Source organism: Abramis brama (assembly GCF_963993115.1).
Source record: "Abramis brama genome assembly, chromosome: 3".
In the NCBI taxonomy this organism is placed as follows: Eukaryota; Metazoa; Chordata; class Actinopteri; order Cypriniformes; family Leuciscidae; genus Abramis; species Abramis brama.
In genome coordinates, this window is record NC_139965.1 from 24,618,756 (window position 1) to 24,633,529 (window position 14,774).

Sequence of the window (14,774 nt, forward strand, 5' to 3'; positions counted from 1 at the left end):
ATCATAATGCTTTACCAGTCACTCGTTTTTTTTCTCTATCCATCTCTCCAACCTGTCCCTTATTTTCCGTAGTGCTCTTGGCAGCAAAAGGAACATCTGAATATTTGTAATTGTGATTTAATTAAAATGGCTATTGTACTTTTTCAGTATTTATTATGGTGCTATGATGGTTATTTATTATCTACTTTTTGTGATTCAAAATTTATTTGAGAAGTTATTAGATTTCCAGCTTGGCATAAATGAAGTGCTCATTAGTCTGTATAGATTTAAAGGAATAGTTCACTAAAAATAATTAAATTGTGTCACGCACCCTTGTTGTTCCAAACCTCTATGACTTTCTTCCATGAAACACAAAGGAGAGTTGTTGAAGAATGTTCTGGCAATTTTCTATGAAATTCTCCCATTCCATTTTCCTATGAAATAGATGTTGCGATAGTCATTTCTTACCTGTTGTGATTTGTGACGCATATCCGAGTGAAAATTTTAGGGCGGGACTTGATTTTGTGCATCCAGAATTGGTTGGATTGTTGTGCTTTGCTATTGCTGTGATCTCATTTGATTGACAGGTTGTCACTTTTTGCCTATTGTTTTTCAAATACTGTGTATTCTGACATACTACACCCTTGGCATGCTGTTTTTCACATACTATATATCAGAGAAGTAGGCATATTCGGACATGAGGAGAATGTACTCTCTAAAAGAAAGTTGTGTTGCTTCAACCTATGTTTGGGTCAAATATGGACAAACCCAACTGTTGGGTTTAAAAATTGAATTTAAAAATTTGAACCAATGGTTGAGTTTGTCCATATTTGACCGAAACATTGGGATGAAACATTTTTTTGAAATGTGTGAGTTTGCCATGATTAATCAGTGTATTTAATGATCTGTACTGGACTCTTGTTGACCTCTGTAGTGGTCGAATGGCAACAGCTGCTATGCAGATGTTCCTACCACTCACTGACGTCACTTACCGCACACACAATGCAACTCAATACAGCAGCAGCTCTATGACCCTTGTCTGCTATCTGGGCTAGTCACACCAGTGTTGAAGTGTGTATAGTGGTTGATGACTTATAGACAACGTCATACAGTAATTTCATATGCTACTGTCTTCAGATTTAGAAGAACTTATTATCTGATTCTTGATATTGTTTCCCCTGAAGCTGTTAATGTTATTTTTGCTAATGTTAGATGTTGTAGTCGATATATGTGTTAAAATGCTGTTATATGCTCTAACTTGATTTACTTACACCTTTAATGTCACCTTTTAGTTAATAAGCTAATTTGGTAATTAAGGAGTTTAGTATAAGCTCTTGTCTTTTAAGTGTGTTTAGAGGCTTCTGGCCTTGAGTCAGCTCTGCAGTCATGAGATCATTAGTAGATAGACCTGGGTTAATTACTGCGGCTTTAACTCATCCCTCATGAGGCTATAACACACACACCATCACTGGTAGGATTTCCATCTTAAATTAGCTGCTTTTGTCTTTCTGAACTTGCCCATCTGTTATATCTTCCACCTAACATGGCTAATGGGAATAACATTTGGACTGAATAATCTGTCATTGATAAACTGATAAACTTTGTGATGGAATAAGATCTTTAAAGCTAGCTTGTGGATAAACATTCTCAGGTCCAATTCAATATCCATTACTGTGGTTTCATTTGAAATGTCTTTTTGATTAGCAAGTTGTATGCCCTCTAATTGCTTGACTGACCATCAGTCTTTCTTTCTTACTGTCTCCATAGATCTGCAGTGCTTTAGAGTTGCATACGCCTCAAATTTACGGTAAGACCAAGCTCTCTGTACCCTCTTTCAAAATATTTTTCCCCCGGTTGTGCTGCTTTTATTTGTCTTTCATTGCTGTAGAAAAGTCTTTCCCAGCCTTTTTTGTTTTATGTACAACAAACAGCCCCATTGGTAGGGCTCAGGTACCCCTTCATCAACACCAAACCAAAAATATTTATTTATTTATTTTTATTGGATATCATTAAGCATTAGCATTATTAAAATGTGCATTACCCACTATAGTTATTCACATTTAAACTAAAAGCAATCAATACTTTGGGTGAAACACTGACTCAACCACTAATTTCTTTTCAAACTGAAGTGGTTTCTGTCACTTTATAATTTAATATAGTTTGTAAGTTTGATTGGCCAAAACATTTGGTGGTGAGAAAATAACAACACTGCTTCACAACACAAGCTTTCCTGTTTACTGAACCTAAAACTAAATAGTTTTTGCAAACTTAAATAAATAATAAATGAATAAATATTAGATAAAAAATGTAAACTTAATTACTACTAGTAATAACTAGAAAATTAAAAATAAGTTACTAAAATTAGTCAGTAGTCATTCGTAAAAAATAATTAAAGCTAAATAGAAATGTATAGAAAAATGACAAACTTCAACAAAAATTAAAACGAGAACTGAAAATATAAAAAAGCTAATTAAGAAATATTAATAAATACTGTACTACTATACAAATGATACTAAACGGACACTGTTGTGCAAAGGTACTAGTGTGATGATTGGTCATTTCTTTTTTATAGGTTTAAGTTAATTGAAATCTCTCAAAGTAATCAGTTTTATGCACATTTATACACTATTTGAGGAGTTAACACTAACTTTGTGGAGGGTGGTTTAGCGCCGTAATCATATTTCAGTAGCCCACAGTTACTATAGTAACACTGGTGACAGACATGAGTCACGTCTAGAAGTGTGTCTGAGTGTATGACTCTATGGGAGAATATAGCTGCTGAGTCTTGCTGATATGAGGCAGTGGAAATAAAAGGTTGTGTTAATTGAATGGCTGCATGTGTGCATTTCATTACTGTAAGAACTTGAGTGAGTAATCAGACTTCAGTCAGTCTGCTAACCTGAATGTAGCATGTGATCCTGTTAAATGTCTAAAAATGGAAGAGCATTCTCTAGAGTGTTATGATGTCCCGGGCTCTCTAGAGCCACCGGTGGGCTGGTCTAGTCAGTGCTTGTGGATCTATATGCTTGCAAACATTGAATGCAGAAGACTGTGCTGTGCATATGCAAATGAGAAGTTACGTCCGATCAGACAGGAATTTTGTGTTGTTCACAACATGGGCTGGTTTTCTGTACAGGGGTTTGGTGTTCTACTGAATTAAGGTGATGCATTTAAAGGAAAAGTGCTCATTTCTGCACCACTAACAACACCAGATGGAATTGCAAAAAGTAATTTGATCCCCAAACAGCTTTTCAAAACGCTACTCCTCCACCCCATCTCCTACAATAAAAAGAACAGTGCAACCAGTGTAGTCTGATTCACAAGCAAATGACTCTTGTGAACATGTTTTAATGAATGCTTCTAAAAGATTCACAAACTTCAGTAGTTTACATTTTGAATCAGTCTGATGATGAATCTTTTACTGAATGAAGTAACTGAATCACTCAGAGCAGTTACTGAATCAACATTTGACTCGTGGCTCAATACTTTTAGTGATGTCTGTCTCAAAATGAAGCAAGTTGTTTTATACTTAATAGTCATGTCTGATTCAACTCTGCGTATATTGAGTTTCCAACAATGCATTTCCTGATCTATATATGTCTGTCTAAAATGGCTTTGAGCTCTCCATCTTGTCCCTGACATACTAGGTCAGATCGCTGCCAAACCCATGCCAGTGTTCAGTGTGCCAACTGTGCACAAGGGCATCCTCCATCCCCACAGACACACATACAGACTAAAGGTTAGCTAAATGCTGAGAGATATTCTGACTTTAAGATAATAGTTTTGGTTCTGTATTGGATGTTGATTTAATGCTAATTTTGAAGGGAATAACCGGTTATAATTCTTTTATGCACTAGTCAAAGTGATTTGAACCTTCAAAGTGAAACACTATCGTCTGTCTAGTATTATGTTGTGTCTTCTTTTTTTCTCTGTGTGTGTGTGTTTAAACTAGACAGGGTTTCATTAATGCGCAGTTTGGATAGTGCTGAAAGCGGAAAGACAGCTGACTGGGAGCTCAGGTGCTAACAGTAAAGTGTGTGTGTGAGAGAGGGGGAGACAGAATCCAGATACCTTTCTAATAACAGAAATAATGTCAAACAAGAAAATGAGTTTTAGGTACAGATTGTGTATTAGAGGGCCAAAACTATTAAAAAGTATAAGAATGTAATTGGTTAAAATGTTCATCCTGCTTTAATGATTAATGTGAGCATTTGTATTGGGGGTAACATAATATTACAGATGGAGATGGACAGTGATTTTTGCCTTATTCAACAGTTTCCACAAAAGTATTATGAGAAATATGTAATGTTTCTAGTGCTCCAAAACAGCATATTATAATTATTTCTAAAAGATCATATGACACTGAAGAGTGAAGACTGGAATAATTATGCTGATAATTCAGCTTTGCCATAAATTACACTTTTTTTTTTTTTTTTTACTGTATTTATAATCGCATGCAGTCTAGGTGAGCATAAGAGACCATTTAAAAATTTACCAAGTACCAACTCCAAACTTTTGAACGTTGGTGTATATTTATAAAAAATGTTGTATTTAGTGAGGGAACACTTTGCTGACAGTCAGTACATTTTGGGGGGGGAATTCAAATAAATGAATTAGCATTAAAGGTGCTCTAAGCGATGTCACGCGTTTTTTAGGCCGAAACATTTTTTGTCACATACAGGAAACATCTCCTCACTATCCGCTAGCTGCCTGTCCCCTGAACACACTGTAAAAAAATGCGATCTCTGTAGACAGCCCAGGCTCCACAAACGGCAAGATAAACAAACTGGCCCAGTCTGGACCACGAAACATAAGCCAATAACCGACAAGAATGATTTGGGGGTGGGGGTTGGGGGGACAGAGAAGCATGAAGAGGGAAGTTAGCTAGAGGAGAGATGTCCTAGACAACGACTATGACTACCGTTAGAATTATATTCTCTTGAATTTTGATATGGCCGACACGCGACCAAAGAGATGACGTTCTGATGAACAAATAGCAAAGAAGAGGGAAAAGGAGAAGGAACACGCGAAGTCCCAAATTTACATCGGAAAAGCCTTCGACTTGTTCGTGACTGTTTCAGGAAGCACGGAAGGGAGGGGAAGGGGACGGGGACGGGATGCGGAGGAGGGAGGGTCGAGCTTGACAATACTTCGAACGTCAACAAGAAGTGACGTCACCCAACGCTTAGAGCACCTTTGGCTTTAATTAACAATGAACATGTTTGACAATATTTGCATTTACATCTTTTATGAGAATCAGAATGTTGATGAAAGTCCTAAAATCAGCATTATTCAAATGCACACGTTCTCTCTTCTGTTCTCCGTCCCTCTTATCTCCTTCCATCTCTCCACAGGTGCAGAGTCTTTGTAATACTTGAGCTGGCAGGATGGTGGCGCTGTCTTTGAAGATCTGTGTGAGACAATGTAATGTGGTGAAGACGATGCAGTTTGAGCCATCAACGGCAGTGTACGATGCGTGCCGGGTCATCCGAGAGAGGGTTCAGGAAGCCCAAACAGGACAGGGTGAGATATGCTTGCTTTCTTTGTTCCTTGTATAGTAAGATTTTCTAGTTGCTAATGTTGCATACTTTTTTCAAATACAAGCTCTAATACAGTGCCTGTTGTTTCTCAGCTTCAGAATATGGGCTGTTTCTGTCAGATGAAGATCCCAGGAAAGGCATCTGGCTGGAAGGGGGCCGGACGCTGGATTATTACATGCTGAGAAATGGGGTAAGTTCTTTGATCTTCTGTCTCTCTCTCTATTTTACAAGCTGTTGTCAAATGTTCTGTGACATGTCTTTGGACTCTTGTCTTGTTTTTGTGACGTGTCTTCGCAACAGATTTTGAGTGTGTGTGTGTGTGTGATGAAAGATGAGAACTCTGCCCTTAGTTATTTTTATAGTCTCTGTGTATGTGTGATTTAAGGACATCGGTCACTGCAGCATGTGGTTTTTGTTTGTATTTGTTTACGCTTGTAAGTCTCTATGATTGTGTGAAGAAGTGTTGCATAGAAAGACAAAACTGAATGCTTGTTCCCTCAGGAAGAAATAAAAATGTGTGTGCGGTGTAAATTGAGAAGTGTTAAATGAAGATTTCATCAGTAGTGTTTCATCTTTTGTCAGAAGTTGACATCAAAAGACCTCTTCTTCTCCCTCATACATGCACACACAGATGTTCAGCTCTTGTTGTATTTCGCACAAAGAACACTTTTTAATTTTTCCTTTTTCTCTTGTTTCTCTCGCAAACTCATTCACATTCATTACAGTGTTTGCAAGGCAGCACCTAATTTATATTCCTCAAACATTCTGGTTAGGGTTTGTTCTTTTTGCAATTCTGCAAATGCAACACGAATTCGGTACGCTTCGGATACAGAACTTTGTTTTGTAGATAATCTCAGTCTTAGGTTAAAGATCATTAAAAATGTAACCAGCATCAGTGATGTTATCATAATATTAACATACTGAATTGTCATTGATCTTTTTTCTTACATCTATTTTGCTTGCTCATTTTTATTGTCCTCCTTGCATATATTTAACCATAAATAGTAATTTTTTGCCTTTAGGCTGCACAAATTTGATTCTTGTGTGCTGCTGGCTGAAAACAAGACGTGTGGTGAATTTCATGCATATAGCAAAACAACTCTGTTGCAGAATTTCATTCAGAATCAAAACATCTTTCCTTAAACTTTAAAACTATTTGTTTACTGAGCTCGGGAAATCTAGTTTCTCTCTCTCGGTCTCTTTAGGACATACTGGAGTATAAGAAAAAACAGAGACCTCAGAAGATAAAAATGCTGGATGGCGCTGTGAAGACCATCATGGTGGATGATTCCAAAACTGTGGGAGAGCTGCTTGTCACCATCTGCAGTAGAATAGGTCAGTGATGCTCTTATGCAGGTTACTATCTGATATAACTGTATCATATACAGTTATTCTCTTATATGGGTTATTTTGAGGGGGAACATGTGGTTCCGTAGGTCACATAAGACACGACTGAAGGGTGGGGGTGGGGGTGGGGGGGGGGGGAGGTTTAACTTGGTAGTAAATGATTAAAAAAGATGTGTTAGTATACTGGTTTAGTTTTTATTTAAAGTTCAAGGCAACCTGTGTTTAAACAGTGATTTGCACACAAATTCAACTCCAATTTGAACTGGACTGAGCAAATATATACATGTTAATGCATGATCTCCCATAGCTTTTAAGACAAATGTTTTATACATTACTGTTCAAATTTTTTTTATGAACGGTGTCCACAAAAATAATAAACAACTGTTCTCAACATTGATAATCAGAAATGTTTCTTGAGCAGCAAATCGGCATATTTGAATGATTTCTGAAGGATCATGTGACACTGAAGACTGGAGTAATGATACTGAAAAATCAGCTTTGTCATCACAGGAATGAATTACATTTTAAAATACTCTCAGAGAGAAAACGGTTATTTTAAATTTTAATATTTCACAATATTACTGTTTTTACTGTATTACTGATCAAATAAATGCTGCCTTGGTGTGTATAAGATACTTCTTTCACAAACACTAAAAATGTATACCATCCCCAAACTTCAGTAAAACAAATCAGTAATTTGTCTATGTATACTTCTGCCGTTATATACACACACACACACACACACAACACAGGCCATAACAAGTCTATAACTATGTCTCATTTCTCCTTCCAGGAATCACTAACTATGAAGAGTACTCTCTCATCCAGGAGGTGGTAGAGGAGAAGAAAGATGAAGGGACGGGCACACTGAAGAAAGACAGGACTTTACTGAGGGAGGAGAGGAAGATGGAGAAGCTCAAAGCTAAACTGCACACAGATGATGACTGTAGGTAACACATCATCACCCACCATATGCAGTACATATAGACATAGTGAACTGCTAAATGGGCCACAATAAGTCAATAAAGTTTAGGTTTAAAATTCTTTCAGGGTTATCTTTGCTTCCCTTTAGTCTTTTATTATATTTTCTTATTCTTTTTATTTCTAAGATATATATATATATATATATATATATATATATATATATATATATATATATATATATATATATATATATATATATATATATATATATATATATATATATATATATATATATATATATATAAATATAAATTAATACTTTTATTCAGCAAGGATACTTAAAATTGACAAAAATATTAAGCAGCGCAACTATTTTCCACATTGATGATAATCAGAAATGTTTCTTGAGCACCCAATCAGCATATTAGAATGATTTCTGAAGGATCATGACTGTGAAGACTGGAGTAATGGTTAATTGAATATCTAGCTTTGTCATCACAGGAATAAATTACATTTTAAAATATATTAAATTAAAAAAGAGTGATCTTAAATTGTAATAATACTTCACAATATTATTTATTTGTCTTTATTTTTGATCCCAAAAATGCAGCCTTGGTGAGCATGACCCCAAACCTTTGAACTGTAGTGTATCTTCTGTTAATAACTCTGTAAAAACAGTTTGATATATGAAAAAATATATAAATAGTTTATTATTGTTTCTCTCACAGTGAATTGGTTGGATCATGGGCGTACGTTTAGAGAACAGGGAGTCGAGGAGAGTGAAACGCTACTGTTGAGACGAAAGTTCTTCTACTCCGATCAAAACGTGGACTCGCGAGATCCTGTGCAGCTCAATCTGCTCTATGTACAGGTTAGACACGCTTCTTCTCTCTTATTGTATTTTATAATGATATGAGGTGAAAGCCATGATCGGTATCCAACAGCCTCATGTTGACCTAAATGATCTGATTCCATGGTTCTCTACTTGTCCGTTCAATATAATGTATCCATATTGAAATGCTGTAAATCTCTTATCGACATATGACCCTAAAAGCCTCTGAGCCACTACATGCTGTTATACACATTGTATCAGTCTGTAAAGTAGTGCAGTCCCTATTACCTTTTTATAAGTTCTCCTTCTGTCAGGGACTCGGTTTCTGATCTTGATAATTTCTGCTGTTTGATTTCTAAAGGCTTTGATAACAAATGTGTCATCCTGCATGTGTTTCCCCAGGCGCGTGACGACATCCTGAATGGTTCTCATCCCGTGTCATTTGACAAGGCTTGTGAATTTGGTGGAATTCAAACACAGATCCAGTTCGGGCCTCATATAGAACATAAACACAAGTCTGGATTTCTGGAGTAAGACCAAATCCCAGTACTTTCAGTTATAGTACAGTGTTTACTGCCCCTCTGCTTCATAATCAAGGGTGCTGCATTATTAAAAGCCATGAAATGACGTGTAAAATCTAGATATTGTAATGACCATATGGTCCATTCAGGTAATGAGCTTAACAAACAAGAATGAAATGTGCTTAGATGCATTTAAATATTGTATGCGTATCGTATAACTGTAATGCCAGTTTCAGTTTAATGTATTGTTGCTTATCTTCTCACTTTGAATGTGAATTTCATTTCGTCAGCTTGAAGGAGTTTCTGCCTAAGGAATACATCAAACAGAGAGGAGCAGAGAAGAAGATCTTTCAGGTGGGCCAGTTTATCCTGCACTTGGTTATACACTTGTCTGTTTATCTTGAATTTCACTATTTGTAAGCAGAGATGAATGAGATAAATGAATTAAATTAGGTGAATAAACGCTTCGTGAATTTAACAGGAACATAAGGCTTGTGGAGAAATGACAGAGATTGAAGCCAAAGTGAAATATGTGAAGCTTGCGAGATCACTCAGAACATATGGAGTGTCTTTCTTCTTGGTGAAGGTAAAATGCATGCGTGTTTGTGTTGTACTTGGTTATATAAACTGTTTATTATAGTGGAATGTCCAGACTTCCCAGATGATGATGATGATGACGATAAAAATAATAATAATAGCTTAAATCTTATTTATAATTGGTGTTGTGTTGTGCGTTTGTATGTGTTGTGCGTTTGTATGTGTTGTGCGTTTGTATGTGTTGTGCATGTAAAACCAAACATTGACTGCTTTAAATTCCCGTGTGCAAGAAGGTTATTGAAGGTCCCACCCCCGAGCTGATTAGAATAGTAGGTCACACCTGTGATGGGCAATCAAATTTCTTGGCCAGGGCCACCCATATGGACATGTACCTATTGCATAGAGGGTATGCATTGATGTCACTTTCCCGCCAGAACACGCCCCCCTTAGCCGGACTGAGTGGCAAAAAAGCCTACTGCGTGACTGAATTTAATAGGGGAAACTGCGAAAACGCGAGTAAAACAAACGATTATCAGTTTAAGCAAAAGGTTGGACTCGATTATAGTGTTCCTTAAAACTTACCAAAGACCCTTGATCCATGGATATTAAATGCAGCCAGGAATTGTGTTTCCTGACATTGCCTGATTTCAACGCCATAAAGCAAATTTTCCTGTGAACGCTTTATATAAATACAAACAATATAGGCAAGTCTAAATCCGGGTGATCACTTATATCAGTGTTATAAGGGATAATGTACATCCAGCCGGTTGTTCTCTCAAAATTAAGAGCTTCGCGTCGGGGCCCTCATCAACCTGTCGGGGGTTTATTTTGAGAGAACAACCGGCTGGATGTACATTATCCTGCTTATTACACGGCTACTTGCACATCAGTAAATAATTACAGACACGAAATATTGATCTTTAAGTCTTTAAGCGCAAAGCTTCCACGGAGAGAGCAGTTGCTGGCGCGGCAAGTTTAAACTAAGTTAGACGGACATTTAAGAGATACGGTATACAGTCATACCACTTATTGCACAGCATTTCGCCACATAAATAATTATGGAGATAAGAGATATTGATTTCAGATTAAACCGTTTTAAAATTGTAGCTGTTTGTATCTTATAATCCAACAGTGTACAAAACAATAGTCACAAAATGGCAGCAGCTGCGTTTGTATGAAACAAGAGCGAGCAAGTCCATGATACGGGATGGCATAATTAAATAACTATACACCAAATATTGATTCAACTGAGTTTTAATATTTTATTAGCTCACCAAATGCAAATCTTCCACAAAGAAAAATCGTTCCTAGCAAGCGTATAACGCTGTTGACTTCAGTAACCCGGATGAGCCTGAGTTATCTGTTTTCAGCGGTTATTATCTGGGAAAAACTTACCGCTGGATGGCGTGATTGACCAATCAGAATCAAGTATTCCACAGAGCCGTGTAATAAATATGATCATATCGTCCAGGCTTAAAACTTAAAACTAGTTTTTTTGTTGTTGTCAGTGTTTATTTAAAAACGTCAGATTTCTTGTCAAATCTAGTTGTACAGGCAATCGCAAAGCTCTTTCCCGTTTTAGATTTGTTTTGTGTGTTTTTCACAGCATTCACGCTGAAAACAAATGCTGCCGCTCAGTCTTTTTGCCACTTAGTGGACGTAACCGCATTCACTCCGGCCGACGGTCACGTGCATACCATCTATTTTGCGTTTGCTTCCAATCAGATTTCTGAATCAGCTCACATATTGTAAAGTTGTTTTTGAGATCAGCAGTCCTGAGTCACAATGTCAGTGTTCTTTCATTCCCAAGTCCCGATATTTTCTTCGATGTAGCCTACATGTTGCCAATTAATTGTTCTCATAAGAGAGGAATTCCACCTCCAGAATTCTTCCATCTCTTCCACCCCCCATTCCTGGCCGGTGGTGGTCTGTATGACTCATGGACTGATTACAATTCAGCTCAGCTTGAGTTGTAAAGTTAAGGTGGAGCAGATGTGCTGGTTGCCTGAAATGAAGATCTCAAGTTACTGATTTTAGTTTTGTTCTGGCTTTTATTTATCTCTTATGACCAATATAATCATTGTCTGTATTCATAAACTGAAACTGTTTGCAGTTTGGCTATTTATTTATTTTTTGGCCTTTAGTGGTAAATGCATCTTTGCAATAAAGCTAAAGTGAGAAATATTGGCACAACTCGGAAACTCAGACAGGCAAGCAGAGCTCAGCTCATCCATCTGCTAACAGCTCTGTACAGAAACAAAAGAAAAACGGTAAGCTTTATAGAATCTGAGAGGATACTGGAAGAGTGTTATGTGGAATAACCGTTACATTTTTTTGTCAACTGTTAAATACACCAGCAGGATTTTGGTAGATCATTTGCATTGTTCTGAACATAGTGAACTTGTGAACATAGTCACATAGTGAACATAGTAAATTTTATTTTGTTGATTTTTGTTTCTTAGGAAAAAATGAAAAGTAAAAATAAGCTGGTCCCAAGGCTGCTGGGTATAACCAAAGAATCCGTGATGCGAGTGGATGAGAAAACCAAAGACGTGGTTCAAGAGTGGCCACTTACTACAGTGAAGAGATGGGCCGCCTCACCTAAGAGCTTTACACTGGTACTTATATAACAGACATTGACTTCCAGATGGCTCAAGGGCTACTGGAAGGGCCTTTTTCTTATATTCACAACTGTTTTTGTTTTTGAAGTCTATTATGCTCACATAGGCTGCATTTATTTGATGGTGAAATATTATTGTAACTTAAAACGTCTATTTCAAAATAATTGAAATGTAATTTATTCCTGTGATGGCAAAGCTGAATTTTTAGCATCATTACTCCAGTCTTCAGTGTCACATGATCCTTCTGAAATCATTCTAATATGGTGCTCAAAAACCATTTCTTCTTCTTATCACAGTTAAAAACAGTTGTGCTGCTTAATATTTTTGTGGAAACCATGTTACGATTTGTTTCCAGGATTCTTTTATTGATTTATTTAAGTTCTAAAGAACAGCATTTATGTAAAATATAATACTTTTATAACATTATAAATGTCTTTTCTGTAACTTTTGATCAATTTAACATTGTCTTGCTGATTAAAAGTATTAATTCCATTAAAAAAATACTGACCCCAAAGTTTTGAACACACACGCGCACACACACTTTATACCCATTATTTATTCTCATTCTCATTAAAATCTGACAACCTGTGTTTTTCTCCATATGAAGGATTTCGGGGAGTATCAGGAGAGCTACTACTCTGTTCAGACCACAGAGGGGGAGCAGATATCACAACTTATAGCTGGCTACATCGATATCATTCTCAAGAAGGCCTGTATTAACTCCTTTATCTGCCTTTCCTTCATGAAATAGTCAACGATCAGTTGTCCTGTTCTTTTCCTGATAGATAATCTCCTGGATTATGAAGGGTTTTTGTATCGCAGATTAACAGTGTTCAGATTACAGTATACACAATGTTACAGTAAATACCAGATTAAACCTGAGTTTTGTGTGTAAATGTGTTTATTTTTGAATGTTTGGCCCTACAGAAACAAAGCAAGGACCGTTTTGGTTTAGAGGGAGATGAGGAGGCCACCATGTTGGAGGAATCGGTTAATCCGAAAAAGTAAGAAGTACACATTTTGAGTCAGCAGTGATAAGAACCATATTTCCTTTCAAGGTTTTGTAATTTTCTGCCAGTTGTCTTTGGAAATACTTTTGTAATCAGACCAGTGCAGCATAACAGGAAAATCACAGTGGAAAAACCTTATCTCAGTTTCTTTTTATCTAGATTGAGCTGAGGTTACCTGTTCCACACACAGTAATATATTCAGCCTGTTTTTAAAGAGTGCCGGCGGAGTCTCCTCTTCTTGAATAACCCCTGTAGTACTAATACAAAATGAAAAATGTACTTTTGTACCTTTCTGTGTCATTTCATTTATCTTTTTTTTTCTCTTTATCTTTCACAGATCTACTATATTGCAGCAGCAGTTTAACCGTGCCGGACGGGTAGAGCATGGCTCAGTGGCATTGCCTGGGATCTTGAGGTCGGGTTCTGTCGGCCCAGAAGAGCTAAACATGGGTACCATGCCCTCTCCACAACAACAGATCACTACTGGACAGATGCATCTTGGGCATATGCCACCACTGGTGAGTCTACATATACAAATGCTCACGTTCATAGAACACTTGGTTAATTCAGCAAAGTTCATTAATTGTCCATTATTGGCTATAGGCCACCTTGCTGTCTAGATATCAGCATCAGTCCCTTCATAACACATATTGGTTGATCATCAATTAACAGCTGTCATAGTTAGATATATAGATATATTAGTGGATGAATGTGTAATTATTGCCATCCTTAATGTGGCGATCAGAGCGCAGCCCAACAGGCTCTCGTGGGAACCATTAGCACCAGTATGCAAGCGGTGCAACAGGCACAGGAGGACCTGGAGGAGGTGGAAGAGCTGCCACCACTTGGAGATGATATGGTGAGAAAATGCATACGTGACACTTCACATGTACTCTCCTGTACCTATTACCAATATTTTATTTGTGTGTTTAAATGTAGTGAATGAATTTTTCTTTACTTCAGGCTTCTAAAATGTGGATTCAGAACAAGGTGGATGAGTCCAAGCATGATATTCACTCTCAGGTGGACGCCATTGCAGCTGGAACTGCCTCTGTGGTTAATCTTACTGCTGGTAAAACCTTGACTGTATTAAATCTGATTAAATTAGTAAGATGTTTCACAACACTTATTATACAGCTGTACTGTAAATACAAATGAAAAACTTGACAGTCCCTTCAAAATGAAAAGCCTTACTCCTTTACATTTTGAATATACATCTGCAGCTTCCTGTTCCATTTCCCAGGTGATCCGACGGACACTGATTATACAGCGGTAGGCTGTGCGATTACCACCATCTCCTCTAATCTGACGGAGATGTCCAAAGGTGTGAAGCTGCTGGCAGCTTTGATGGAGGATGAGGTGGGCAGTGGGCATGACCTCATGAGGGCTGCCAGGACCCTCACTGGAGCTGTATCTGACCTGCTCAAAGCTGTGGAGCCTGCATCAGGAGAGGTGCGAGCAAA

At 37.3% G+C, this 14,774-nt stretch overlaps 1 protein-coding gene across 4 annotated transcripts in view; it reads left to right on the forward strand.

Annotated features, from left to right (window-relative positions):
- The window catches only part of tln2a (talin 2a), a 57,854-nt gene that overhangs the window by 12,151 nt on the left and 30,929 nt on the right, over nt 1–14,774 (forward strand). For 3 of the 4 annotated variants that reach the window (XM_084108000.1, XM_084107999.1, XM_084108001.1), the window contains 16 exons: nt 1,747–1,786; nt 5,334–5,502; nt 5,612–5,709; nt 6,725–6,854; nt 7,660–7,812; nt 8,519–8,661; nt 9,025–9,152; nt 9,434–9,497; nt 9,625–9,729; nt 12,143–12,298; nt 12,909–13,010; nt 13,229–13,305; nt 13,649–13,829; nt 14,057–14,170; nt 14,275–14,383; nt 14,555–14,763. In XM_084108000.1, the coding sequence (XP_083964126.1) occupies nt 5,367–5,502; nt 5,612–5,709; nt 6,725–6,854; nt 7,660–7,812; nt 8,519–8,661; nt 9,025–9,152; nt 9,434–9,497; nt 9,625–9,729; nt 12,143–12,298; nt 12,909–13,010; nt 13,229–13,305; nt 13,649–13,829; nt 14,057–14,170; nt 14,275–14,383; nt 14,555–14,763 (1,905 nt within the window). In that variant the 5' untranslated portion in view covers nt 1,747–1,786; nt 5,334–5,366. Of the gene's footprint in view, nt 1–1,746; nt 1,787–5,333; nt 5,503–5,611; nt 5,710–6,724; nt 6,855–7,659; nt 7,817–8,518; nt 8,662–9,024; nt 9,153–9,433; nt 9,498–9,624; nt 9,730–12,142; nt 12,299–12,908; nt 13,011–13,228; nt 13,306–13,648; nt 13,830–14,056; nt 14,171–14,274; nt 14,384–14,554; nt 14,764–14,774 lie in introns of those variants that run through there. The other variant, XM_084108002.1, reaches the window with a different exon arrangement.